The sequence below is a fragment of the Glossina fuscipes genome, unplaced genomic scaffold, assembly GCF_014805625.2.
Source record: "Glossina fuscipes isolate IAEA_lab_2018 unplaced genomic scaffold, Yale_Gfus_2 1, whole genome shotgun sequence".
Lineage (NCBI taxonomy): Eukaryota > Metazoa > Arthropoda > Insecta > Diptera > Glossinidae > Glossina > Glossina fuscipes.
The window spans coordinates 15304358-15330600 of record NW_023998415.1 but is presented as its reverse complement, the minus strand read 5'-3'; the positions used below and the strand labels follow the sequence as shown (position 1 = coordinate 15330600).

Sequence of the window (26243 nt, the reverse complement as noted above, 5' to 3'; positions counted from 1 at the left end):
AAAAAAAAAAAAAATGAAGTATACGTTCCGATATACCATAGAAAGCGTTAGACACTTCTATGTCACAATGTGAGATGATTTACTTTAACGCCAAAAGAAAAGTTTCACTTCAAAAAAAAAAAATTAAATCGATAAAAAAAAATTTCATTTCTATTAAAATGAATGAAGAATTCTATACTAAAAAAAAAAATTTTTTTTTTAATCTAATTTAATTTCGATTCAATTTTATGTTTTTTTATCCTGTATTATCCTGTACGGGCATCTATTTGTATAAATTCTATAATGTACGATTTTATATAATGTGTATCTAAATGTATGTGTATATGCGTATATCTCTATGTGTATATACATATATAAACTATAATATATATTTAATAATTTATAATTATACCACATACACACAAGAAAAGAAGAAAATGAGAGAAAATACACAACATACTACAACAATACACTTCATATGTAAATGTCAGAACACAGTGTGTTATTTGTTTCAAATAAATCTTTAATTCTGTATATTTGAAATCTTAATGAAAAGTGGTGATATGAAATTTTTACAGAAACAAAAAAAAAAAAATTAAATTAAATAAATGAATAAATAAATAAAAAGCAGGTAAGTTTCTTCTAGCTTTTGATTGACCGTATCATTGGAAGTGATATGTGAAAGCCAAGTCGTTTCGAAATTTTAAACATTGTAAATATAAATTATAAATTTCATATAATATATTAATTAATATTTTGCATTGAATTTCAGATAAGTATTCGTCCAAAGTAGTCGCTGGTTCACGTACAAAACCATGTACGCAATCAGTTTTCTTTTCTTTTTTTTTTTTGAAGTGGATTCGATTGTTCTCACCATTCCATGTCTAATCTATTTAACCTGCGATAAAGTGCTGCCAGAGATCTATGCTTCAGCGCTTTCAACGCTTTTGAAACGTAAACTGAACTTATCAGATGCCCAGATATTATTTATTAAAAAAAATTGTAGCCGATCTATTTCATTTTTCTTCAAATTGTATCCATATAGCCGTCAATGAAGTTTGTATTTTTTTTTAAATGCCTGTAACCTGGTAGTCTGTTAAAATCGCAACAAGTTTTTCTCGAAAAATGATTTGAAATCAAACACACGACGTTTTGAATTAGGTTACTCTCATATATGATATCTCGTCTCGGTAAGTGATTATCCTTTTAACGGTTAATGTTAAATTTTTAAATTTTTGTCTTTATCGTCATAAATATCGAAGATTGATTTATATCTTAGGATGGGTCGAATTCTAATAAAATTGGCTTCTCAAGCGAACTTTCTACTTAAAATCGACATTAGCGACAATTTTGATTAAATTTTACTCAAAACTACTTACATATATTAAACCTTGATTGTCAATTATAGGCGATATTTTTTTATTTTTTTTGATTGGTCAATATTCACGAATTCCGTAAGCACTCTGTGACAGCAATTTTTTATTTATTTTTTTTTTTTGAAGTCAATTGCAACTTCCATAAGCTTGGAGACATGTCTTAGGGAAATTAGTCCTTCGTAGGTAAATTGAAGGAAATTGCCAATAATTTCAAACTCGCTTAGTAGCGTTACCGGTAGCCCGTGATAACAGTGGACAATAAATGACATCTTCTGGATTTTTTTAAAAAACGCTCACCGTGCAAAACTATTGCACGGTTATCGATTAAACTGAAACGTGATTGCAGCGAAGCTATTTTATCTTCTGCGTTTTTGGGCATACATCCAACTCACTGTTTACACGACAGATGCATTTCTTAAAAATCCGTGGAAAAAGAAAAATTATGTAAAAAAAAACATGCGTCATATGATAAAGTTGGGGATATGTCCCGCAATTTAAAAAATGGTGTAAGATAAAAAAAATTCGAAATATTTTTCCATGAAACCGTGCAAAAAAGTAATAATGAAATCCATATTACATAATAAATCAAAGTAGTGCACAATGCAACTTCAGTCCATAGCTTAACATGTGCAGCATATACAAATTGATATTGAAATCAAGAATAAATATCAATTTCCTAATTGTTCGAAGCTAGTTGATAACAAGCGTGCCCGTTTATTATGAACCGGATCAGGAATGCCATCATCAGTAGATGATATGTTTCCTGTGTTTTCCGTTATCAATGGTTATCAATAATAGCTTCTGCTGTAGTAGTTGTTGTTATAGAGTCTGTTGGCAGCATTTTTTTGTTTCTAGTTTCTCACGTCGCTTATATAATTCCAAAGTCCAAGTTTCGACACATTTTAAGACACAGTCAAAATTAAAATAAAATACCTTTGTCTTCAAATTGTTCTAGCATTAGAATTAAATCAGCAGCAACGAGCTGAAATGCATCTTCGACTGGGGCAATCTATTTACATAAGCTTCTATAAGACACTGTCAGCTAAAAGAAGCAGAAGAAGAAAAGAAACGATTTAAGATTCGAAGAAAAAATATATTGGTGAACTGCGTGTCATTTCAAGGGTTGAGCGTATATGGCGTTCATTTTCATTCAAAATCATTTTTTTAAAGACCGTACGTTAATACGGAAATGCATCTCTTTTGCAAAAATGCTTTTTTTCAGAGTGGGGACGATCGAGCTTGTTCACGGTGTGATTATTGATCTTATTTTGAACTGATGGCTTATACATGTTTTCCCAAAAAGTTGATTTATAACATGAGCTTAAACGGCTTGTGTGTATTCTTTACTATGACAATTAGGTAAAGGTGCGGGAGATAGAACGAAATGCCGATTTGTCGGAGTATCACATAAAGGGATGAAATATAAAATGCATCGTTGACTTCAATACAATGTACGTCGATTTTTCAATGCCAACTAACAAATATTTAAAAGAAATTGACGCATTAAAAATCGCACAATGTACATTATATATATATACATATATGTATACATATATATATATATATATATGTACATTAGGTGCTTTCAAAAATGTTGGCCATTTTTTCACTTGAATAAGGAAGGCGTTATTGAGACAAATTGGTACAACTGACATTAATAGATATATTTTCCATAATTTTTTGCAATTTTCTCCCTCTCATCCTTTTGGCAACGTGTCGATACCGTGTCGAACGAGCTTGTATCGGCTTGGCAGCGAGCCAATTATCGGTCCAGTTTCGCACTTCTTCAACTTTGTGGACATGCGTGCCAGCCAAGCCATATCGGATCGATCTGAACAAATGATAATCAAAAGGCACCATGTCTAGTGAGTATGTTGGGTGTGGCAGAACTTCCCGTTCGAGCAGCAACAGTGTATCTATCACAACAATTGCAACAACATTTGACATTTTCGACAGTCGATTCAGTCGATATGGTAACCATTTTAGCCGCCATTGCTGATTTGTTCGCAACAATAGATCGTCCAATTTATTCATTTGCCGTCAATAGATGCCTGCAGCAACATTTCTAATTGGGTTTTAGGGGCTTGTAGCATCCTTGCTGATCCCACCATATGCAAAACGTTATGGCCATGAATATTCCGACAAACCCATAACTTTTTGTGCTTCGGATTGTCGTAGTAGATCCACTTTTCGTCGCCGGTCACAATACGCTTACACACAAAATACTCTTCTTTTTGTGCTTGGCTAGTAATGAAACCGCGGTATTGAAATTGTTCGATACGTCATTTTCAGTCAATTTGTGAGGTCGCCATTTTATCTACTTTTGGATCGTAGATTCGGACCCCATGTAAACAACTAGAAACAGTTGTTCGAAAGCTCTTTAAGAGTTGAACCTGAGTTTCCCTTCAATAAATCTTGTAATTCAATGTGTTCGAGATTCGTTGGTCGTCCAGGCCGTTCTTTGTCCTTAATATCAAAATCACGAATTTTAAGTTGTTGAAAGCAAAATTTGCAATTGGGAATTAAACAGGCGAAGTACTGATGCTGGAAAATGCAATTTATATGCGCTCCATGATAAGCGTATGAATAGGTTGAATAATAACTCGATAATAGTGTAGAAAGGTCAAAATAATCGAATTTAATCGTTATATGCACTGTTTGTTATTTTTATTGCAGTAGATGTTGCCGACGAAAATTTTTGCAAGCACCTAACATTTATACAAAATGAAAAAGAAAAAGATTTGAACTTCGTAACTTCGCTTCTCTAGTAGCTATACCACGTTATATTGAAATGATTTTTTTTTTCCAAGTCATCAGCATTCAGCATAAGCAGACATATGCGCGTATATATATATATATATATATATATATATATATATATATAGGTTTATATATTATTATTGTATAAGAGATTATTTATGTACATATTTATTTAGCTCTAAAAAGAATATCTTACTATGTGTTTAAGTGATACACGCGTTTGCACAAAGAGTGATATGTGTATTCATTTGCATATATATGAATATATGTTGTAAAATAAATGTTTAGTAACCTGTTGACGAACTGTCTACCAAGAAAAGATTACATGGTTATCTGTCGTTGCAGATATGGTAGTTTGAGAAACAATTTTTTTTTTTTTTTCAAACTTTACGAAACATATGTGCGTTGAAGAGAATTTCAGCTACTCAACAAGTTAGAAACACTATAGTGGGCCAAGGCTCAACATTAAATGCCCTACACCATCCTGCTGTTATACTTTCAAATGACTTTTCAAAATGGTCGAAGAAGTGATCCATCCAATCCGAACCCTTCACGTCACTGGTATCACAAAATATCGCGACCTATAGGTGAGACACAAACCAACAAGACAGACAAGCAAGCTTGCTTACTTAATAAAGGGCGGGTTTGTCTCAAATTTTACCGGATGTTGCATGCATCCGTAGACTTGTACCGCGTACCGCAAGTGGCGTAGGGTAAAGGGATGATGTTCCGTTTTCCTTTGAAATCATAAAGAGTTTCATTGACATCGCAGAAAAATCGAAGCGTATTAAACCTTGTCATTCCGTTTGTGAAGCTATGAGTTACTCTTTGAATTTCTGATAGATGAACTTTTTCATAAATCTTATAATTCTTAACTTTGAGTTGCGATCCGCGCACTGGTGCATTTTAGGACTTTTTCTCCGCTTTTTTATGCAACTTTTACAATCGAGAAGTAGAACGGTTACAACTAATACAACAACTCGATTGTTTGCTTCTTTCATATTTTCAGCCCCTATACATTTGGAGAGTGTGTTACGTTCATATTACTATTGGTTTTGTTTTTTTTTTTTTTATCTTTCCCAGTACCCATATATCCTAAAACAATGGGAATTTGTTTAATGATCAATAAAATTCGACCAACAGAAAATTGCTTAAACAATTGAAAATCTCACACTTATGCATAAAATCGTGCTTCGATGCGTTTCGTTTATCGTACTCTGTTGCAAGAGGAATGACAAAATTAATTTATACCTATACTTATACGATAAATATTAGGTTGCTTTCGCTTTTACATAATAATTTCTCATGTGCATGTGTCGTTAAGAATACACATACAAATGCGTAAAAAAAGCTTTCCTACCTACATATGTGTCAGATTATTTTTGAAAAAAAAAAAAAAAAAAAATTTAAGAGAAAAAAGAATCCTTTAACTATCGAAAAAAATGCCATTTTATGAAAGTACTTAAGTACGACAGCTGCAAGCATTTGCTTAGAGCTAAGTAGCCTCGGTCCTCCTCCTGTTCCATTCTCACTTTTTACAGTTTAAATGCTTTATATTGAAATCAAAGAAAAATATTCATGTGTTAGGAATCACGCAATCTATCTGTGAAGGAAAACAAACAAAGCGAAAAATTACTCTTATGAGTAACGATTGCTGGCACAAAAGATTGCATGGGTAAGATAAAGAAAGTAGAAAATAAATAGAATTAAATAATAAACACATGCGCGCACACGCACACACACACATACACATATACATACACACACTCTGGCAATTGTTAGGCATTATCTGCATTTGTGCAACAATTGATAAGAAAAGCTAAGGCATCAACGTCACGTTATAAACGTTTTGTGATTATTTTTTAAAAATGGCTTTTTTTTGTCTCTCTCACGCCACTATTTGTTTTTGAATATAATAAAAAATCTTGTATTAAAAATAATTATACCTTACTTGCAATACATTAAATAATCTTAGTTTTTCTCTCAATATCTCTCTCTCTCTCTCTCTCTCACTCTCACTCACTCTCACTCCCTTTCTCTCACCTTCTCTCTCACTCTCTTTTTAATGAATTCATTAGCATATCTAATAATAATTAAAACAAGTCAGAAAATTATGTTCAGGTTATGAACGAATTTTTTATACCCATCACCGTTATCCTAAAAAGAATTAAAAAAAAAAAACAAAAGAACTAAATTTTCATAATCTACAGCATTGCATGGTCACTGTATCTTCTATTGTATTGTAGAAGTAACGCGCAAAGAATGCGAAAAGCAAATGTCTTCACAGTTGTTGGTGTTGCATAGGTGTTGTAGACGTGTCTTTTCTTTTGCAAATTTGTAGTCTGAGAATGTTTACTAGAGATACTACATACTACGGACATGCTTAGGACATGCATTCGAAATTTAAAACAAGCTACGATTTTGTTTATGCGGTTTACGAAGCTTGCTTCTGCGCGTTTTAAAGTTATTGAGAAAATAGGTACACGCCGGGTAGGCGTGGTAAATTTTTCGCGTTTCTCTACAAGTGCTGCAGGATTGGCCACACAATACACATCCAAATTTTCGTAGATTGACCCGTTGCAGTTTACGAGTAATTAGCAAAAAAACCAAATTGTGGACGACTGATTTGGTCGATCTTCAATCCCCGAATGGCATATAAGAACTTTCAATGTTTCTGCTAAATAAGAAGTCAATAGCTTCATTTGCGCGACTAGGAGAATGTTTATAACAGACATTACACAGACAGACAGACAGACGTTCATGCTTGAGTCAATTCAGACTTTGATGCTGATCAAGAATAGAATATAGATAGAAGATAGATGTTGTCGGCTCTCTGAAGTTGCCTTCCGAGCGTTGTTGCATACGTTTTGACAAAATGTATATACCGCACGTCCTTCGCTGATGGGTATAAAGAAGAACCACAAAAAATGCTGTATAATGGTAGAGTGAAATAGAAAGCAGCAATTTTGCCTGAAAGTGTCGCGTAAAGAGAAAATTATCAACAAACAATAGGAGAAATAATTATATTATGAAAAACAAAGTGAAAGAGATTTTCGATTAAAGGTTATAGTGCAGTTTATGCACAATTTTTTAATGCGTATAGCAATGGAATACTTTTTTTATATAAATTGATGATGTATATAATAGATATACGTACATACATACATACGCGTGCATAATATTCGTCATTGATTATCGGAATTTATTAGCGTTTCTTTGGTATTTTATGAATTTTAAATAAATTTTTTTATAAAATTGATAAACGAAAGTATGTTTTATTGCGTATGTATTATTAAACATACATATATACGAATATTCAATATGTAACGTCTTATATAATAAAATATACTACTGGGACATGATCCCAATTCTGCTCTTCACTGTTATACGTTCAGAATTGTGCGATGAGATTATGTGCGCCTAGGGTGATACTGATGTGATACTGAAATGATATTCGGAAAAATCTTATTAGAAAAACAAAGTCGCGCCGTCTCATTGCATTTTAATATTGTGTTAAGAAGGTCATTATTGTTTATGATGCGAATCGGCCGATACCCAGGCCTATCAAGTAAACGGGACCATTTTAACATTCGTTTAGGTAACGCATTATTCTCCAGAAAAATAATAATGGAAATCTCTGGATACGTAATTCAACTACTAACCCTGTATATGTATGTATTTTATGAATCTTTTTCTACATTAACACTGATTGGTTTTTCGAACAACCACGAGAAGATGATGACGTGAGGGCCTACATAAAGTGCGGTCAACCCCGTATCCGGACAATGCGGTGCAAAACCATTGCGACCTTGCCCGTATAACACGGTAAAAAAAAAAAAAAAAAAAAATCTACTGTTCAACTGTCCAGCCATAGAAGTTGTTGTCATCTACGCCTGAAACGACAAGGCTGAGCTTTTGCGGCTCATTACAAGTCGTCTCTGCTTTCAATGGGCTTCCTTGCTCATTACTTACTTATAGACTACAGCAGGTACAATGAAAACAATTCTATGCCTAATTGTACATTACATACCAAAAATGGAAAAACAGTTACGCCTAATCAGTACCGTAGAGCATCAAAATTTCATGGTTTTCGCTTTCCTAGTTTTTCTTTTTTTTTTTTATTTTCTTCAGATAAAAATGGTGTTTCTAAAAGATTCGGCGATAGTGTTCTGGAGCGAAATATTATAATAAAGCTAAGAAGGTCAAGAGGTTGGAAGTCACAAAGGATAAATTCACGTGTCATTGTAAATCTGTCTACCTCGTCAGTTGTAGAGAAGGGTTTCACTTTTTATGCAGCAAACTCTCCACGTACGAATATACCCAAGTAATGCAGGCGAAGAAATCCTTATGGAGTTTGACGGATTGTCCAGATTTTCTTGCCGAATGGGTTGATGTCATGTTCTGGGCTACGGTATCCAGCCCTACTTAGGGCCTCCGTCGGTCCATTATTTTACTTGGTAGACTTAACGTGGCGTCTATCTTATCGAAATTAACCATTCCATCTGAGCACACATCACTCTTTATTTACTGTTTTCTTCACCTTACCTCCTTCTTTTTATTCATGTCCTCATAACAAACATCTTAACCACATTTATACCATAAATTAATTACATTATATCATACTATATACACTATATCATTCTACAACATCCTACATATTACTTACACATAAAGTTCGTTTTGTTTTTGTTTTACTTTTTGGAAAAAAATATTCGCTCTCTCTCTCTCTCTCTTGGCACTTTGCCTGTGTATTATTTGTGCTTAATATCATTACAGCAGTTGATTGATCGCTCAATGCGACATCACAGTCGGGAGCTGGTTCTAATCTAATAAATTTAACTACTAGTTGCCTGAGATAATGCGCCTCATCCTTACAGAAGTACCAAGCGCTTGAGACATTAGTTTCCACCTCATACACAAGGAATGCCTTGCAATATACAGGAACGATAAGAGTGTTCCATATATGACAAACACTGCCGGCTCGACAAGTCGGAGTCGTGCAATCTACTTGATATTTCGAAAGGGCCTTCTTCTAAACTGAGTTAAGACCTAGGCCACATAAACGTACTACTGAAACTGCTACGTTAGCTTTATGGATTACAAAAAATGAAAATGATAGTACTAAAGATCTTCAGCTCCAGAGTCTGAGTTAAACGATTAAGGTAAACCAAATGCTCGGGCCATACAATCAAAATCAGCGATTGTTAGCGTATCCATATCTAGGTTAATAGTCGCTCATCATTAATGTTATGAAGACGCAAATTGGCTTCTTTGAAGCTGAACGCACGTCAGCATTGTTCTAAGTCTGATAAATTGCCGATTCAGTCTGTTTCATCTCAGGAGCAGCCTAGCCCACCAATGGGATGGATATTCATCATACGAATTGAGTCCGGATAAAGCGTCCAACATTATTTCTCGTTTCTATTTCAAGTTCAGTGGAAACAAGAATGAGGCGAGCTCGATTGATAATTTTTTATACCGCGCTGAAGCGCTTGCCTTGGAAGCCTTGGACTGATATCAGAGATGCCATTGTATATTGTAGCTGATTGATTGGGAATTATTGTGCCGCGAGATTAGAGTTCAATTTAGTGATCATCATTTCGATTTAGATTTGGGAGAATTGATTCATTGTCGGAAACAAAAGTTGCCTGAAAAGTTTCATGTGCACTATGATGCGATTCTTCAACTCACCGATCGACATGAAGCACCCCTGCGCTGCTGAAGTATTAAAAAAATTTAAAAAGAATTTTATGCCCGGGACTTCGTAAAGATCTATTGCATTTCGAAGCTGCATCTATAGCTTGCTTAAGAGAATTGGTGCTGAGACATCAATTACCTGACGAAGAATGGAATATAGATAAATTCACAAAATCCCATGTTCAACATCGCTTCGAAATCGAATTGGATGAACTATATGCTAATGCTATATGCTCTATGAAAATGATCTATTAACTTGGTTGGGATTGCCCGCAGAACGGTCATCGTTTCGAAGACTATCTAGCTGCCGGGCGTTTATTTTGTTATGGTTGTGCAATCCCAAATGCTTCCAAACGATATTGTTCTAAAAGAGGCAAATTTTCAAGAAACTCGTCCTGATGCTCTCTGAATCGTTCGATGGCATTTAAGATACGTCAATGTTAGCTCGTTTCATTTCGACTCAAACCGATCCTGATGAGAGGTTAGAAATGCCAAAACCTAATCAGTTCGAGTTAATTCAATGTATAAGGAACGCTACAAATAATTCCTTCGGCACTCTAGACACGACTTAAACGATCTGTCACTCGTTTGCCGTGATTCTGGTAAATTAATCTATAAGGTAGAAGACAATTTTATTCCGCCACCATTTTGGATATTCATCGAAATGACATACGAACATTTGTTTCTATTGAGTTCCATATCGTGCTTAGCTGGAAAGTGCAGAAAACGGTTTCTTCAAGAAATTAAATATCCTTGGGAGTACAATGTATCTTTAAAGACCGCTGATGGACATGTAAACATGTTTCTGCACGCAGATGTTGTTGAAAAACTTTTTTTCGCCAAAGTTAATAGAATGCTCACTCTAGGGGTGATAAAGAAATCCCTCAAAGCGCTTTGTCCTCATCCATTAAGTCAAGAAACGTTCGGCTATGCTTAGATGCTCGAAAAGTGAACAGTGAACTACCCTTGATTGGTAAGATATTGAGTAGATTACAAAGGGTAAAGTCCATTACAAGCCTTAATTTAAAAGCGCTGTGTGGTAGTTACCGTCAGAGGAAAGGCCATTATCTCAATTTATGATAATGGCGCCGCCTCACCTATTCTATCAAGCATTTTTTTAGTTATGACGATTTGCTAATTGTTTCTGAGAACTTCTGAGGAGTATTTTGAAGTATTGTCTGAAATTGTGTTATATATATGTAACCATTAATATTGAAAAGAATAAATTATTGCAAAAACAAATAAACTATCTGGGCCAATTAATGGCACCATCCAAACAGGTCTCGATAAGGTCCAGGCTATTCAAGAAGAAGAATGAAGATTTTTACGTATTTGTGATTGGTGTCGACGTTTTGTTCGCAATTATGCGTCCATGTCTGCCCGCGTAACAGATATGTTAAAGAAAAACAAAAGTTTTGAATACTTAGAGGAATCTGAATTGTCGTTTGAAAAGGTTAAAAGAGAGTTACGTTCGACTCCAGTCAGTCAATTCAGTATCGAGGTATATCTCTACATGTGGTATTTGCAAGCAAAGCACCGAATCACATTGTCAGGCCATCTACTGATCAACCAATAATTCCTTTCCGACCTTTCCAAAGATTATATCTTGATTTATTAGATCCTTATCCTAGATTATCTTTGTGATCTGCCCCAAAAAGGTAATAGGGTGAAGGAGACCGCGTGTCCAGTAAGCAAGTTTCGACAGTGCGTGTATACATCTTGAGTGGAAACGTCTCTTGAATGTTTGCTGGATAAAATGCAGAACCCCCCCCCGTGCATAACCACTTCTGTAAAGTGTTCCCGAAGTCTTTTTACAATGTTTATTAAAAAGCTAAAACTCGATCATATAGCCATATGGCCGCTCAAGCACAAGGTGCGAAAATGATATACTCTGACTAAAAGAAATATCAAAGAGAATTTCATAGAATTTTTTTCAAATAATTTGCGATCTCTGGCGAAATTCAATGCGGCTTATGTAAAACTATTATAGCAAATTTCACCAAAAGAGCGACAGCAAAATTTTTTACATTTGTTGTCTCATATTGTCCAAAAATTTTAAATGGCGCTGACCGATCCATGTCTTAGAGAAGTATCTACTATAGATTGCAAATAACGTTTCTTTTTATATTCATTCTCGATGCGGCATTGTGCGGATCACACGCCTATTTTGCGACTTTGTTTGAAGCTATCAATTAAGAATGTATATATAAGAAGTTGCAAGTTTATATATCAATTGTTCCATTAACGGACAATAGACGATCGACTGAGGAGACATATCCATCTTCCAAATCTCATACCCCGAAGTATAAATTGAACGTGTACCCCCCTCATTTTCGGATGGCCATAAAGGCAGCAAAATGAACACATGCGCACGTGTTTATTTTAAGATTCTGTCTGCGTAACTCTCTACAGCAAATCCGAAAACTGTGATTTATAGTTTAAGAATAGGAAATATAGAGGCAGACAGAAGGGGATGTAGCCACCTTTTTATGGGACCCGTTGCAAGCATTTTTATTCGCTTAGTATAATTTACAGGATGTATCGTAAAAATAAAATCTTATTAAATGTTAATAGATATAAATCTTTCTCTCTCTCTTTCTTTCTTTCTCTTTCTTTCTCTATGAGTATGAATGGCTGTGTGAGTGTGCATACCCGTGTGTCACATATCAGCAACTTATTAATGCAACAAAAGTGGGATTTGTTTTTAAAATAAAATTCATAATTAATAACACAGGTTAGGAAGATAAATAAAATTAAAAAAAAAAAAAAAAAAAAACGAAAACAAAACAAAAACTAAAATAAAAAGAATTTTTTAAATGCAATAAATTTCATTTTTAAATGCTACAAAAATTAGTATTCACATCAAGTCTGAAGTTATTGAACTGATATCAAGCACATCTTGCTTTTTATATACATACATATATATATATATATATATATATATATAATATTATAAATGCTTCCACCGGATATTATAAATAAATGTTAAGTATACAATCGGTGTGAAGAGTAACTTTGAAATCTTTTAAATATCTTTTTGAATTGTCTCGTTTCTATAGTCCCTTATAAAGTCCTATTAATAAGCAACGTACACAATTGCTTGCATTGATATCATCAGTTACTCATGATATTGTTTAGTTAGATTCTAATGAACTAAAACGGATACAAAGTATTGTTTAAGATGGCTTTGTTTTTGTTTTTGTTTTGTTCATCTCAATGCATTGATCTGATCTGTTTTATATGCAATCAGGTATTTGCTTATTTCCAATGAATCACCTTAGCTCAATCGTCATAATGTGAATGGCTTACGCAAATAGTATTAAAGAATATTTTTATTTGGCTCCGTGCAGTTGAACATTAATATTAAGAACCGGTTACAATACATTTTCTTATTAGAGATCAACGCTTCATTTTTCATCAACGACCCCTTCAGTAGTAATTGCAAAATGACGAATTGCGTTGTCAACACTAGTTATTTTGTATACGTTATTTATTAAGACACAAACAAAATTTATTTTTAGTTTATCTGCTTATATTATAAATAATTATCATCATATTTGTATTGTTGTTAGATTATCTTATTATATGTATTTTCAAATTTCAAGTTAGTTTACGCCCAATTGAGAGTGAACTAAAAAGATTCTTCAATTTTATTGAAAATAAAAAAAAATAAAACAAAACAGCTTGAAATGTTGAATAATTAATTAATTTAACGTAACTATGAATATAATAATTGATTTATTGATAAGAAAATGTCAGTTCTATAAATAAAACATTGGCACTCTGCCATGTTAACTTTCTGCATGAATTTTGGGCTTAAAGGGAATAAATGATATATATATATATACATATATAAATATAGGAAGGATATGGGCTGTCTTAAACTTCTTCCTTTTTTCTATGTTTTTTTTTTTTTTTTTTTTTTAAGGTTTTCTATTGCAAAAGCCTATCGGGGTTTGATACCCCAACCTCTCAAAACGTTTGCAGATAATCAAGATTCATTTTCGCCCACTGAACTTGTGGGAAAAAAAAAGTAAAAGACTACCCCTAATGCACTGTTATATAGACCGTTTCAATAGACAAGTTTTACAAATAAGGCTTACGTTTCACAATTTGCCCGCTCTAATAAGACGCCCAAATATAAGAGATAAAGAGAATATTGTTACTACACTCAAATCTGTTAACGATGACGACCCGAATTTATAAATTATATGCAAATCTGTGGGGCGTATATTTGAAAATGCTGCTGCACAATTAAAGAAAGTAAATGAAGTGCCTGCCTGACTCATAGTAATCCAAGTTTTCCAATTGTAAAAATTTTCTCTAATGTACACTCTGTAGTGATAGAAAACCCGCTTGCAGCCTTAATAATTTCTTTATTTCTTACACTTGCGCGCCCCTTTGAAATCAATTCCGATTGCCAATTGAACCAACTCCGTCGTAAAGCATTCATTATAATACAATTTGCAATGCACGGTACCCTGATAACAAATTTGAACATATTGTTAAGCATCGCTCTTTGCAGATATGCAGACATCGCAGAAACTCAGAAAAAAAAAAGAAAGATAAGTAAATGCTATACTCAATGGAAATACTCTGTCAATGGACGCAACAATAAAGAATGCATAACAGGGCGGTTAAATTTTTAACTTGAGTTAAACCTTCTTAATATTAGCCTTCAGTGGATTCATATGTAAAATGCCACCTTATTTGAAAATTGCAATGCGCCAGAAGATTTGGATCTATTACCAAATCGTTTTCTCTTTGACTTCCAATACGGCCGCGTTTATCTTTGAAAAAGAGTGTGTATTAGTTTAATAGGCAGGAACGCCTTCTAGAATACAGGAAAATGGAAATGAAATAGTTCGTCAAAAGTTGGAGTTTTAAATGGCATAACGAAAAAATGCTCTTTCTTTTCATAAAACTTTCACAGAATTCTAATTTTATTTAAAAAAAAATTAAAATTAATGTTCTCTTATCGGAAAAATTAAAGACTACCAGCGAATATGTAACATTAACGAACTGTTTAACATTATTATAACTTATATTAAAACATTTTAAGAAATAGACAAACTTATAAAAATATAATTAAAAAAACTGATCAAAAAAAAAAATCGATTATTTTTTGTTCAATATTAATTTGTTTTAATCTCAAATGAACAAAATTAATGCACAATCATATTTAAATCGCTTTTTAATTTTGTAATAAATTTGATTTTAACCTAAAACACTTATCGTTATAGATGAAATTGTATAAACAAATATATAATATATTTATTTTAAGACACTAAAATCACTTCTATGTGCATAGGCGTTTTCAAACCAAATTTGATTTTAGAAAATCGTCGTCATCGTCTTCTTCTTCAATTACACTAAACGATTGCTTATTCCCAAGTGATTCATGTTTCTCTAAGTGTGTTTCAAAGAATTCCTCCACGGTATCGGTATTCCATTTAGTTATAGATAAGGTTTCTTTTACATTACCATTCGAATCCAACAATTTTATGATAGGATCCAAGCCACGTACATATCGAATAGTAAGATTGCGAAATTTCGCTGGACGACCGCTTTTGATGAATGCCTGTATCTGAGGATATGCACGAAATTTGCAAGTGCAAACTTCTAATATGGCCATAGGGTAGCGACGGTGAGCAGCAGGCAATTGGTCGAGAGTACAACACTCCCGACAATGAGCTCTGCATAAGTGTTTAATTTAAAAAATTTACAAGAAAATTTAATTGTATACTTGCTTTAAAGTTTCTAAACCAAAATCATCCAATTTCTCACAACTGGAACACATTAACTGATTCTTGATGAAACCCAGCTCACGGCAACCTTGCGTTGTAAGCTCTGACCACGCATAAGACTTTTACGTAAAGAATTACTTTAATTTAATAATAATATTAAAAAAGAAAATCTAAAAGAAATCTACACTTACTATACACAGTAATAACAATGCACATAAATATTTTAACATTTTGTGATCTAAGCGTTTTTCCTTGCAAGTAGAATGCTAGCAGCTACTTTTTTCTACACGTCAATTTCCATAAAGTGCGTTGTCAGCGATACCAGATGTTTGTTATTTACATTCCTTCTTCTCTTCTTCTTATTCTTCGGTTATTCAAGAAACAACAATCGAAAGCTCGCTGAGATGTGTAAAAATGCCCAATATGAACACAAAGTTCCTTGTTTGAGCCTTAGATCGTATATATAATATTATTATTTATTTATTTTAATATTTATTTGATTAAAGTCTTTTTAATTTTGCGTGTTATACATCCGGCACGTTATTTTATTTATTTATTTATTTTTCTTAACTTTTATTATAATATGCATATTACTCGTCCGCCACGTAGATTCGAACGGAAGAGCGGGTAATAAATTCCGTTGTGTAAGAAGTAATGTAGCACATGAGGATAAAGTGTCATATGAAGGAATTGAAGGGTGTGAGAGTAACAATGTGTAAAATTGAGTATGTTTATAATGTGACTGTAAACGCTTACATGGCCTGATGACACAATTTAAAAAAAGAAAAGATTGTGAAGTAAGCCACATATACTTAACCTGCGAAATATGGAATGGCGAATAGAGCTGGTATCGCTCGCACAGACAAATAGGAAATGATCAGGAGATTGTAAGACTCCACAACTACATAAAGGTCTATTCACTATGTTAATTTTGAATAGATGATCGTTATATCTCGTGGGATTAAACATCAGCCGGTTAATAAGACAAATAGTGTCACGTCTGTGTCCGCAATTGTTAAACCAAGGGGCTTTATTTATTTGTGAAAATAAATAGTATAAATGACGACCGTAAGGTGAATTATTCTATCACTGTTGCCAAGAAAGAACTTAATGTTTTTTTGCCGATTGCCGTCAGATTTGTAGGAATCAGAGCACGATCATTAAATTGAGATGGCCTGGAATATGCAATTTTACCAGCAGTGTTGTTTTGAGCCTATAAAGTAAGGATCTGATTTCTAATATGGAAGGGTGTGCTTTACCTCGGGGAAACAACTGTAAAGCGGATAAGACAGTTATACTGTGTGATGCTATTGTTTATCATAAAAATTAAAAAATTATTCTTCGTTTGTGAGTGAGCAAATCAACAGGAGATGATTTGCTGAGGTGAGTAAAAAAGGTTCAACGTAAACACGAGGTCCTATGTTTGCACGATAATCAACTTGACAGACGACTGGATTATATATATGTGCAGATATGTACATAAATATTATGCGTAAAAAAGTCTATTAAAATAAAACGAATAACAAATTGAATGTTGAAAGTATTGTTTATATTTTTTTAAATTTTTATTACGTATTAATTATAAAGTATGTCAAATTTTCGCTGCTTCTTATTCGAGAACTGACATAAATTCAATTTTGTACAACATTTAAATAATAGTGACATATCATTTTCGAATTTCTTAGTCTTTAAAGGTCTTTGTCGGGATCTGAAGTGAAACCAGTAGTTATAAGTTAAGTCACAGCTAATGGATTAAAATCGCATCAACTATATATATATATATATATGGGTGCATTCACCTACGTATTATTATTATTATTATTAATTTCGCCAGAGAAATAAATTCTAAGACTAAACTCTTAAAAGCACTAGCATATAAGGCTATCGGCCTTTATTAAAAACTCTACAGGACTTGAGATTCGAACCCACGACCACTGAGTTGCTAGTCGAGACTCTTGCCTACTCGGCCACCCAGGCGGATCACCTACCTAATACCGTCAATTTGTTGAAAAAATGTTATTTCAATTATCGTGGTATATTTATTTACATGAACGTTACTTCTTCATAAATGATGAAAAATTTGTTAAAGACTTTTGAGCTTTTCGTCTAAAGTTGGACAAAAAGGGGAGGTGTGTGATACTGTTTTATTTGCTGGACAGTTTCATTATTAATGTTCAACGAGCGTTTTAAGAAAAGAAAATTCAGAAAAATTGCTTTATTGAATATCTTTTGGACTGCGGACTCATACAATAGTCCCATGAAGTCTACACAATACATACAATACAAAATAAAAAAAATTAATAATAGTACGTTACGAAAATCGCTGGATCTTAAAACTTTTCGAACGGTTTCAGGGTGAATACTAATTCGCTTTTATTTTTCTAGGCTTTTCACGATGTTAATAGCATCAGTTTTGATTTCATTTGTTACAATATCGGTAATATTTCGATTTTCAGGCTCTATAAGGTTGTTTGGTTGAGAAAAATGACTATTAACAATTTGTTTTTGCCTATTTTTCAACGAACTATTTTATAATCACATTTCCAATCTCTTGAGAAATATATTTGAATAATAAAAACTCACTTTAATTGATAAATTATTATTTAAATGTGCGAAAAGAAGTATAAAAAGTAAGTACCGTTAATTAGAGATTTTCTACTTTATGTAAGATTACTAATATATTGGTTAAACTTGATTCAATTTCATAAACATGTTTACGATGAATTAATAAAAATAACCTTTTTCAATTTTATAAAAAAAAAAAAAAAAAACCGTGATGGTTATTGATTAGCACTGTACTCCGAATTGATTAGCATCGACAAAAAAAACAAAATAAATAAATAAAGTAAAACAAATATAAATAGAAGTGAAAAGTAGTAACCTTTTTTACTGTTTTTTTTAAATATTAAAAAGAATCATTATATATATTTTGTAATTTAGTCTTCAGTGACTTAGTATATTATAGACTTTCTTACGGACAGCAAGTAAATAAAAAAAACATATATATAAAATTATATACATAAAAAATATATATATAATTATATATATAAAATAAAATGAAAATTTTTGTGAGTTTTGCAAATATATTCAAAATATTGTAAATTAAGGAAACTTTTGATTCCTTTTAGTTTCTCTTGGTTGTTTTCATCGTTTATTGCACTGCGAAGCCTACACTCACCACGTCTTCCAATGGCGGTTTGCAACGTCCCAGTCCCATTGAACCGACAGTTTCTACTGACACCAAGCTAAAGGAATCTGAAGAAAAATCAAAGTCCGGTGTATTGCCTCATGGTTACGAACATCATGTAAGTAAACGCGATCATAAACCCGAACATACAGAAACAGCACCAGGAAAACCAAGCGTTGCCTTAGAGAAATCTGTAGTGCGAATCGCTCCTAAGCAGGAGAATCCGGTTCTACTCGGAAAACCTATAGAACAAAAACCTCAACATAAACGCGATGTGCCTGTACCTTTGGTACCGAAGTACCATCATTCTGAAGAGTCAACTAAAGGAGAAAAAATCGACGTCAAAGAACAAGATCCCAAGAAAGATGTTAGTGTAAAGAATCACGAGCATAAACACAAACGGGATGTTCAAGTTGAAGATCTTACTGGTGTGATTTACGAAAAACCTAAAGGTAATGAGGAAAAAACCAGCACCACAGAACTTTCAATAATTAGCCCGAAACCAGCCACAGAACCTGTGGCTGAGCATAAACATTAAACCGATCATACAATCCGTAGATAATTATTTTTTTTCTTAAATATAAAACTTAAAGGAGAAGTAGTTGCTAACCAATAAATATTAAAAAATGAATTCTTAAATTCAACAATTTAAAGATAATTTTGCAAGTCGTTTTAATAAAATTGTAATTCACAACCTTTTCTAAGGAAATCGTATTTACGTAATACTTTTTTTCAATTTCAAATGTGAGATATAGCCACACCTTAGCCTTTTATTAAGTTGGAAAAGTATTGAATTTTATAAAGCTGCGATAATAACTTTGCCGTTAGTAGAACAGACGGACAACATTTTAATACTAGATGATGCGTTTATACTAGATATTGCTTAATAGGACAGAAGCAAGGGGCAAACAAAAGGCGAATATTCATCATTTGTGGAGGCTATGGTAATTTCAAAAACAAAAAAGAAAAAACTTAGCAATAATTCAAAGAAAATATTTAGGCGCTAGCTTCGCTTTGCTGATAAACTTCAGATCGCAAATTGAGATTTTAAGACGTAAACGTAAGACGGGCAATGTACGAAGTATAGCTTTGCTGCTGCGCCTCGTAAACATTCTTTGCAGATCTCATATACAACCTAAAATTTTAGTAACGGTTTGAAAAGTTTGATTCGTGAATTCAATTAAAGTGCTAAGCTTTGTAATAATTTTTGTATCCATATAGTTTTCTTAGGCACAAGAGAAATTACATTTCAATCATCAATAAGCATCAATAGCAATACTTTTCTTCTTTCTTAGATAGTAAACTTAACTAACTGCATTCATAGTGTCTATACCATAACTCATTTAAAATAGTTATCAGTTTTAAATATCTCTGTCGGGCGAAATTCATTATTTTTTATATTGCTTGGGATTATGGTCTCATCGATTGAACTATCTAACGAAACTGTGTTACTAGATTTGCTTTTGGACAAAAAAGGTTTAAATATTAAGCCTTTTAAACTATAATCTGTAATATTTAACTCATTTTCGGCTATATCTAAGGATTTCTCCACTTCGTCTACGTTGTTATTCACCAAATCGATAAAATTTTCTAATTTATCAATGCGTTCTTGTAATATCCGAAATTCTTTTGCAAAACCCACAATATTGTTTGTATACTGATCTACGATAATGTTATTTTCGGCTTTCACCTGAGGAAGCAAAAATAAATAAGAATTAAAATAAAACTGGAATTCCATTTAAAGAACTAACGTTAGCTAATAATGTTTCCAGTTCATCCAAACGTGCCAACATATCCTCGATATTCATGCATATGGGGTTCACCTATTTTTATGCAAATTTAATACATCAATAAAAAATTTGAATTAGTTACATATATCATTTTAAATGTATATAAAACCTCTTTGTCCAGACTTATGCTTTGAAACAATTTGGCATAATCTTCAGCCGCTTTCTTCTCTACCATTTTTACTGATACTTGTGTTCTTTGAATTGCTACAATTATTCCAAATAAGAAACAGCTGTTTTCCTCTTCTATTCCAGCTGCGCTTGCTTCGATTTCTTCCGCTACATTCCTTGTTAAGCAGAACGGAACGAAACTCCCATCTGAACTTCAAATTTAAAAATAAAATATTCTTTCTACACCAACAGATATTATTATTATCATAATTTTTTCGTTTTTTTTTTTTTCTAAATATGCTATTTATCTATGTCTATATATTTTACATATGTAAAAAGCAAAAAAAAAAAAAATTCTATCAGTAAGAGCAACTACACGGCAAAAATTTGTTACCAATTTTCTAAGATGAAAAACTAAAAAAGTTAGAACTAGTACAAAAACGTCCGGATATCCGGATAAGTTCTTCCCCATCATTTCTACTCAATGCGGAGTTTTCGATAATATTTTATTCTTGAAAGGCTCATGTAAGATCGTCAACTGATTTGGCTTTCGAGCAGAATCAATTTTATCAATTTTGATCTCATTTTTTAAAAATTTTTTTTATTTTAATAATAAGCTTCTTCACACGGTGTATTTGGCGCCGGAGACGAGAATGCGGGTGATGTTTTCTACGGCGTTAATACTAAAAATTTTTGATTCAAAAATCGGCAAACTAAAATATGTTAATGTGATTTCCCCACACTCACTGCGATGACTTCATTTATATTTACGGTAGTTTTTGGTATCGAAATATAAAGTTAATAAGGACAAAATAATTGCAATCGACCTCGATAACATATAAATTCGACACTTACTTTTTCTTAATTTCGAAAGCATCTCCTCTCATTTCTATGTGCCGTTTCAGCAATTCTAAACGAATACTTTAAGTGATTTTTGCAAGAATTAACATTTTTTATAGAACAATATTGACGTCAAAATTTCCAATTTTTGACTACTAAACGCGATTAAAACAATTGACAATTAAAAAAATAAATATATTTGTACTATCTTTTTAAGGGCAAGAATAGGGCAATCCAGGGCTTTAACGCTGATCCGAAGCATATATAGTTTCCCCAATAGCCGATATGTGTTGCTTTCCCTTGAAAATATTGTAGTTCAATGTTCACATATGTTTCAGCTCTGTAAAAAAGACTATGTTCACACACACGATGCTTATATAGATCCAATACGTATTTATTCGCTGTTATCAAATGCCCTAAAAAGAGTAAAGCATTAGTTGCAGTATAGCTGCAGTAGAGGCGGCGCCATTTGAAAATGCCTCCCCGTTGTAGTCGTTTGTAGGGCGTCCTCCAATTCATTTTACCAATTTGCCAATTAAAAAATATAGACTTTGCAATAAACTATTTGCAAATATGCTATATACCGCGTAGGTTAGTAGTTTTTGCATTTCAAATTTATTCGGATTTACTTTATTTTAAATAATTTAATTTTCTTAATGTAATCTAACTAAATTTCTCTTTCCTTGTAGTTTCTTTTTTTTACAATACAATTGTTTTTGGTAAAGGCAAATAGCCACTACAAAAACTAAAATATTGACCACATGTTATGTTTGGTTGTCACAACAATACATTATAGGTTTGCCTATGAGAAGACACGTTCGCGAAAATATTAAAAATTTGACGAAAATTTGCGTTTACCCACAACGTAACACAATCATTGTGTTGAGCACTATATATTGTTTTGTGTAATTCCTATGTTCTCGTTTAAGGGATTTAGAAATCTCAATTTTGGGGAAAACAATTAATATTGGCAACACGATCCTATACGCGAAAGAAAGTATTTTATTGACCGGAAAATAAAAGCAGAGTTTATTCAATTATTTGCAATTTGGAAAAATCGAGTTTGTGCATTAAAAAGCAATTGATATGAGCAATTATCGTGGCATTGGAGGCGGTGGCTATCCATATAAATCATCCACAAATCGTGGTGGGACTTCGATGAATGCTGTACCGCCACCCTCCTCACTAAACCACAAAGGCTATCAAAAGGGTAGCAATAGAGTCGTCAATAACGCTTCAGGTACTTCAAAGTACGGTTATTCAACTTTGGAATCTATTAGTCAATATTCCAATACCCAAAATTACTTAGGCAAGCGTAAAGCTTGCACTGAGGATGAGTATTTTGATGATGATGATGAGCAAGTGCCGGAGCAAGCTTATATACCAGCACCGGGCTCACCAGGGCCGCAGCCTCGCCGAAAGCAAGAAAATAACGATTCTGATGATGATCCTTTAGATCAATTTATGGCTGGCATTGAACAGCAAGTAGAAAAAGAGAAAGCTAGGCGTGACCAGTGTGTTACGGTAAGTATTTCAAGTAGCACCACTCCAGTCCAGTCATCGGTAGTCAATTCAAAGGGTGTGCGAGGTGATATTGACGAAGAAGACGATGAGGAAAGCTACTACCGTTACATGGAGGAAAACCCCAATGCCGGCTTAAGAGATGATGGTTCCGATATTGAAATTGATTACGATGAAGATGGCAATCCTATTGCTCCTCCCAAAAAGAAGGATATAGATCCTTTGCCATCAATTTATCATTCTGAAATTGACTATGATCCTTTTGAGAAGAATTTTTATACCCCACATGAAGATATTTTCGGTTTAAGCGAAGAAAAGGTGCGAGATTTGCGTAAAACTTTAGGTGTTAAAGTGACTGGACCCGAACCGCCTAAACCGGTTACGTCATTTGGCCATTTTGGCTTCGATGAAAGTCTTATGAAAGCTATACGAAAAGCTGAATACACGCAGCCCACACCAATTCAGGCGCAAGCTATACCAGCCGCCTTAGGGGGAAGAGATATAATCGGTATTGCTAAAACGGGTTCTGGCAAAACGGCTGCATTTATCTGGCCGATGTTGGTGCACATAATGGATCAACGAGAACTGAATGCTGGTGACGGGCCCATAGGCTTGATTTTGGCACCAACGCGAGAATTATCGCTGCAAATCTATAATGAAGCCAAAAAGTTCGGCAAAGTGTACAACATTAACGTAGTCTGTTGTTATGGAGGCGGTTCCAAATGGGAACAAAGTAAGGCATTAGAGCAAGGAGCTGAGATTGTTGTAGCCACACCTGGGCGTATGATTGATATGGTTAAGATGAAGGCTACCAATTTAAGAAGGGTCACATTCTTAGTATTAGATGAGGCCGATCGCATGTTTCATATGGGATTCGAACCCCAGGTTAGTTATTTTTTTTGATAATCTAATTGCGAGGAAGATTTGAATGTTTATATTTAATATCAGGTGCGTTCTATTTGCAATCATGTCAGACCAGATCGTCAAACCCTTCTTTTCTCGGCTACCTTCAAGAAACGCATTGAACGGTTAGCCCGCGATGTACTGACCGATCCAGTTCGTATAGTTCAAGGTGATCTCAACGAAGCAAACCAAGACATTACACAGCATGTGTTTTTATTCCCAAATCCTATGCAAAAATGGAATTGGTTGCTTTTGAATTTGGTGCGGTTCCTTTCTGAAGGTAGTGTGTTGGTATTTGTTACCAAAAAGGTCGATGCTGAAACGGTAGCAAACAATTTGCTTGCTAAAGAATACAGTTGTTTGCTATTGCATGGCGATATGGATCAAGCCGACCGAAACAAGGTTATAACCGAGTTTAAAAGGAAGGAATGTGATATACTAGTGGCTACGGATGTGGCAGCTAGAGGCTTAGATATACCGCATATTAAAAATGTAATTAATTATGATATTGCACGTGATATCGATACACATACACATCGTATTGGTCGTACCGGTCGAGCTGGTGAAAAAGGAACTGCCTACACTTTAGTTACCGACAAGGATAAAGAGTTTGCTGGGCATTTGGTTCGTAATTTGGAAGGTGCTGATCAAAAAGTGCCGGATGATCTAATGGAATTGGCTATGAAAAGCTCATGGTTTCGTAGTTCTCGTTTTAAGCAGGGCAAGGGTAAGAAACCGTCAATCGGTGGCACTGGTTTAGGTTATCGTGCCAAATCGTTTACATCTGATGCGAATTCCAGCAGCCCTAGCCTTAACAGTTATTCATCAACCAGCAAGTCATTGTCATCAGCCGGACCGGCCACGGATCGTTATGCTGCTATGCGCGAAGCATTTCGTTCGCAATATATGTCACAATTTAGACCCTCTACTGATCGCACCTGGGAGGAAACTCTACCTGAGACAGGAGTATTCACGGCGCCCGTGCCACCGCCACCACCGCCGCCTCCTCCAGCATTACAATCTAATAATAGCACTAGCAGTGGTGACAGTAATACCTCGAGTACCGATGGAAATTCGGGAAAGCGCAAAGCTAAGAAAAGTCGCTGGGATTAAATGAGTGACATTTGAAAAAAATGTATACATTTTCTAGATTGTTTTCGAAGTGAATTTTTTGTACTCGTAATAAAACTTCAAATTTTAATTTAAGTTTATGTATTAATCAGTAATTGATTACTTTCTGTTTGCAAATCGGTGTATGTGTATGTATTTAATACATAAAAGAAAAACAGAAGATGTTGTTAAAAAATTTTGTTCAAAAATTTTTTTTTTTTTTACTATTTTATATGTAGAAATGTATTTTGCATTCAATACAATGAAAAGTAATAAATTCTTGATCTACAATAATATAATTAAATAACAGCGTGTTCTTGTAATTAATTTAAAATTAAAAGTATACGTTTAGTCTGCTTTAGCCCATTCTACGGCATCCGTTACGTACGTATGTCCGCATTTTTTTCATCTTTTCAATTTGCCTTTGCCTCTGCCAAAATATGAATTTAAAGTCCGGAAAAAGTTAACATAAAACGTTCAACAAATACGCTTGAAGATGAAGTATTAGAAAAATTATTTAATAAATAACGCAAAGAACCAAATATGATTTTCACGTTTGACTTTACATTATTCGAGGGGCATACAAAATGAATTTGGTTAAGTGTATAAGGAAAGAACATCAGGTCAAGATTTTTGTTTTAGACAATATTTTCTTTTGACAGATGACAGTCGTGATGTTAAGAGAATGAAACGCCAGTAGCTTCAGTAATAAAGGTGAATAGCAGAACCTATATACAAACGCTTTGTGTTCTTCATATATGATTTTTTTGCAACTTTTTAAATGGTCTTCAATATGTAAAAAGCAAGAAAAATATTTAAACGTTCTTTTGGCGATCGTAAGTTGATCCGTACAGATGTTTAGTTTAGTTAGTCGATAGTCGATAATCCGCATAAGTAGACTAAGAGGTAATGGTCGCAACGACCAAGTCAACGGGTTTGCGGGTTTAAATTTCAATGCGGTCGATTTTACTTTAGCCGCAGTCGCAGTGAGTGCTTGCTTAGTCGCTGTAGGCATAGTATTCACTGGCACATATCCACTAGGCTACGGTCGCTTCTCTATTTCTTTCAATTTTCGCCAATCTCTCAATTAAACAGTAATGTGTTAAAGAGGGCGCCGAGTCTGGTTTGCTTCGAAATCGACGTGAGATTATATGAAAATATTTTACCACGTCATGACTTTCAAATAAAACACAAATGCTCCTTTTTTTTTATTTTTTAAATTTAA

At 33.6% G+C, this 26243-nt stretch overlaps 4 protein-coding genes across 5 annotated transcripts; 2 read left to right on the top strand and 2 right to left on the bottom strand.

The window, feature by feature from the left end:
* Positions 1-14921: 14921 nt before the first annotated feature.
* On the bottom strand, positions 14922-15832 carry LOC119631799 (selenoprotein F). 2 transcript variants are annotated; one of them, XM_038024313.1, is made up of 3 exons: positions 15751-15832; positions 15563-15696; positions 14922-15508 (listed from the first exon to the last, which is right to left on the bottom strand). In XM_038024313.1, exons 2-3 carry the CDS (start codon positions 15610-15612, stop codon positions 15130-15132), a joined length of 429 nt encoding a protein of 142 aa, XP_037880241.1. In that variant the 5' UTR covers positions 15613-15696; positions 15751-15832; the 3' UTR covers positions 14922-15129. The 2 variants fall into 2 exon arrangements, with proteins under 2 accessions (XP_037880241.1, XP_037880239.1); XM_038024311.1 differs by having other exon boundaries at positions 15563-15678.
* Positions 15833-18434: 2602 nt separating this feature from the next.
* LOC119631473 lies at positions 18435-19346 on the top strand. The gene is made up of 2 exons (XM_038023708.1): positions 18435-18627; positions 18688-19346. The coding sequence occupies exons 1-2, from the start codon at positions 18616-18618 to the stop codon at positions 19282-19284; spliced, it is 609 nt and encodes a 202-aa protein (XP_037879636.1). The 5' UTR covers positions 18435-18615; the 3' UTR covers positions 19285-19346.
* Positions 19347-19519: 173 nt separating this feature from the next.
* Positions 19520-20853, bottom strand: LOC119631474 (biogenesis of lysosome-related organelles complex 1 subunit 4). Its single transcript, XM_038023709.1, has 3 exons — positions 20646-20853; positions 20498-20569; positions 19520-20436 (listed from the first exon to the last, which is right to left on the bottom strand). Exons 1-3 carry the CDS (start codon positions 20709-20711, stop codon positions 20086-20088), a joined length of 489 nt encoding a protein of 162 aa, XP_037879637.1. The 5' UTR covers positions 20712-20853; the 3' UTR covers positions 19520-20085.
* A 1611-nt stretch (positions 20854-22464) lies between these two features.
* On the top strand, positions 22465-25231 carry LOC119631244 (ATP-dependent RNA helicase DDX42). Its single transcript, XM_038023286.1, has 2 exons — positions 22465-23890; positions 23954-25231. The coding sequence occupies exons 1-2, from the start codon at positions 22571-22573 to the stop codon at positions 25019-25021; spliced, it is 2388 nt and encodes a 795-aa protein (XP_037879214.1). The 5' UTR covers positions 22465-22570; the 3' UTR covers positions 25022-25231.
* Positions 25232-26243: the final 1012 nt, after the last annotated feature.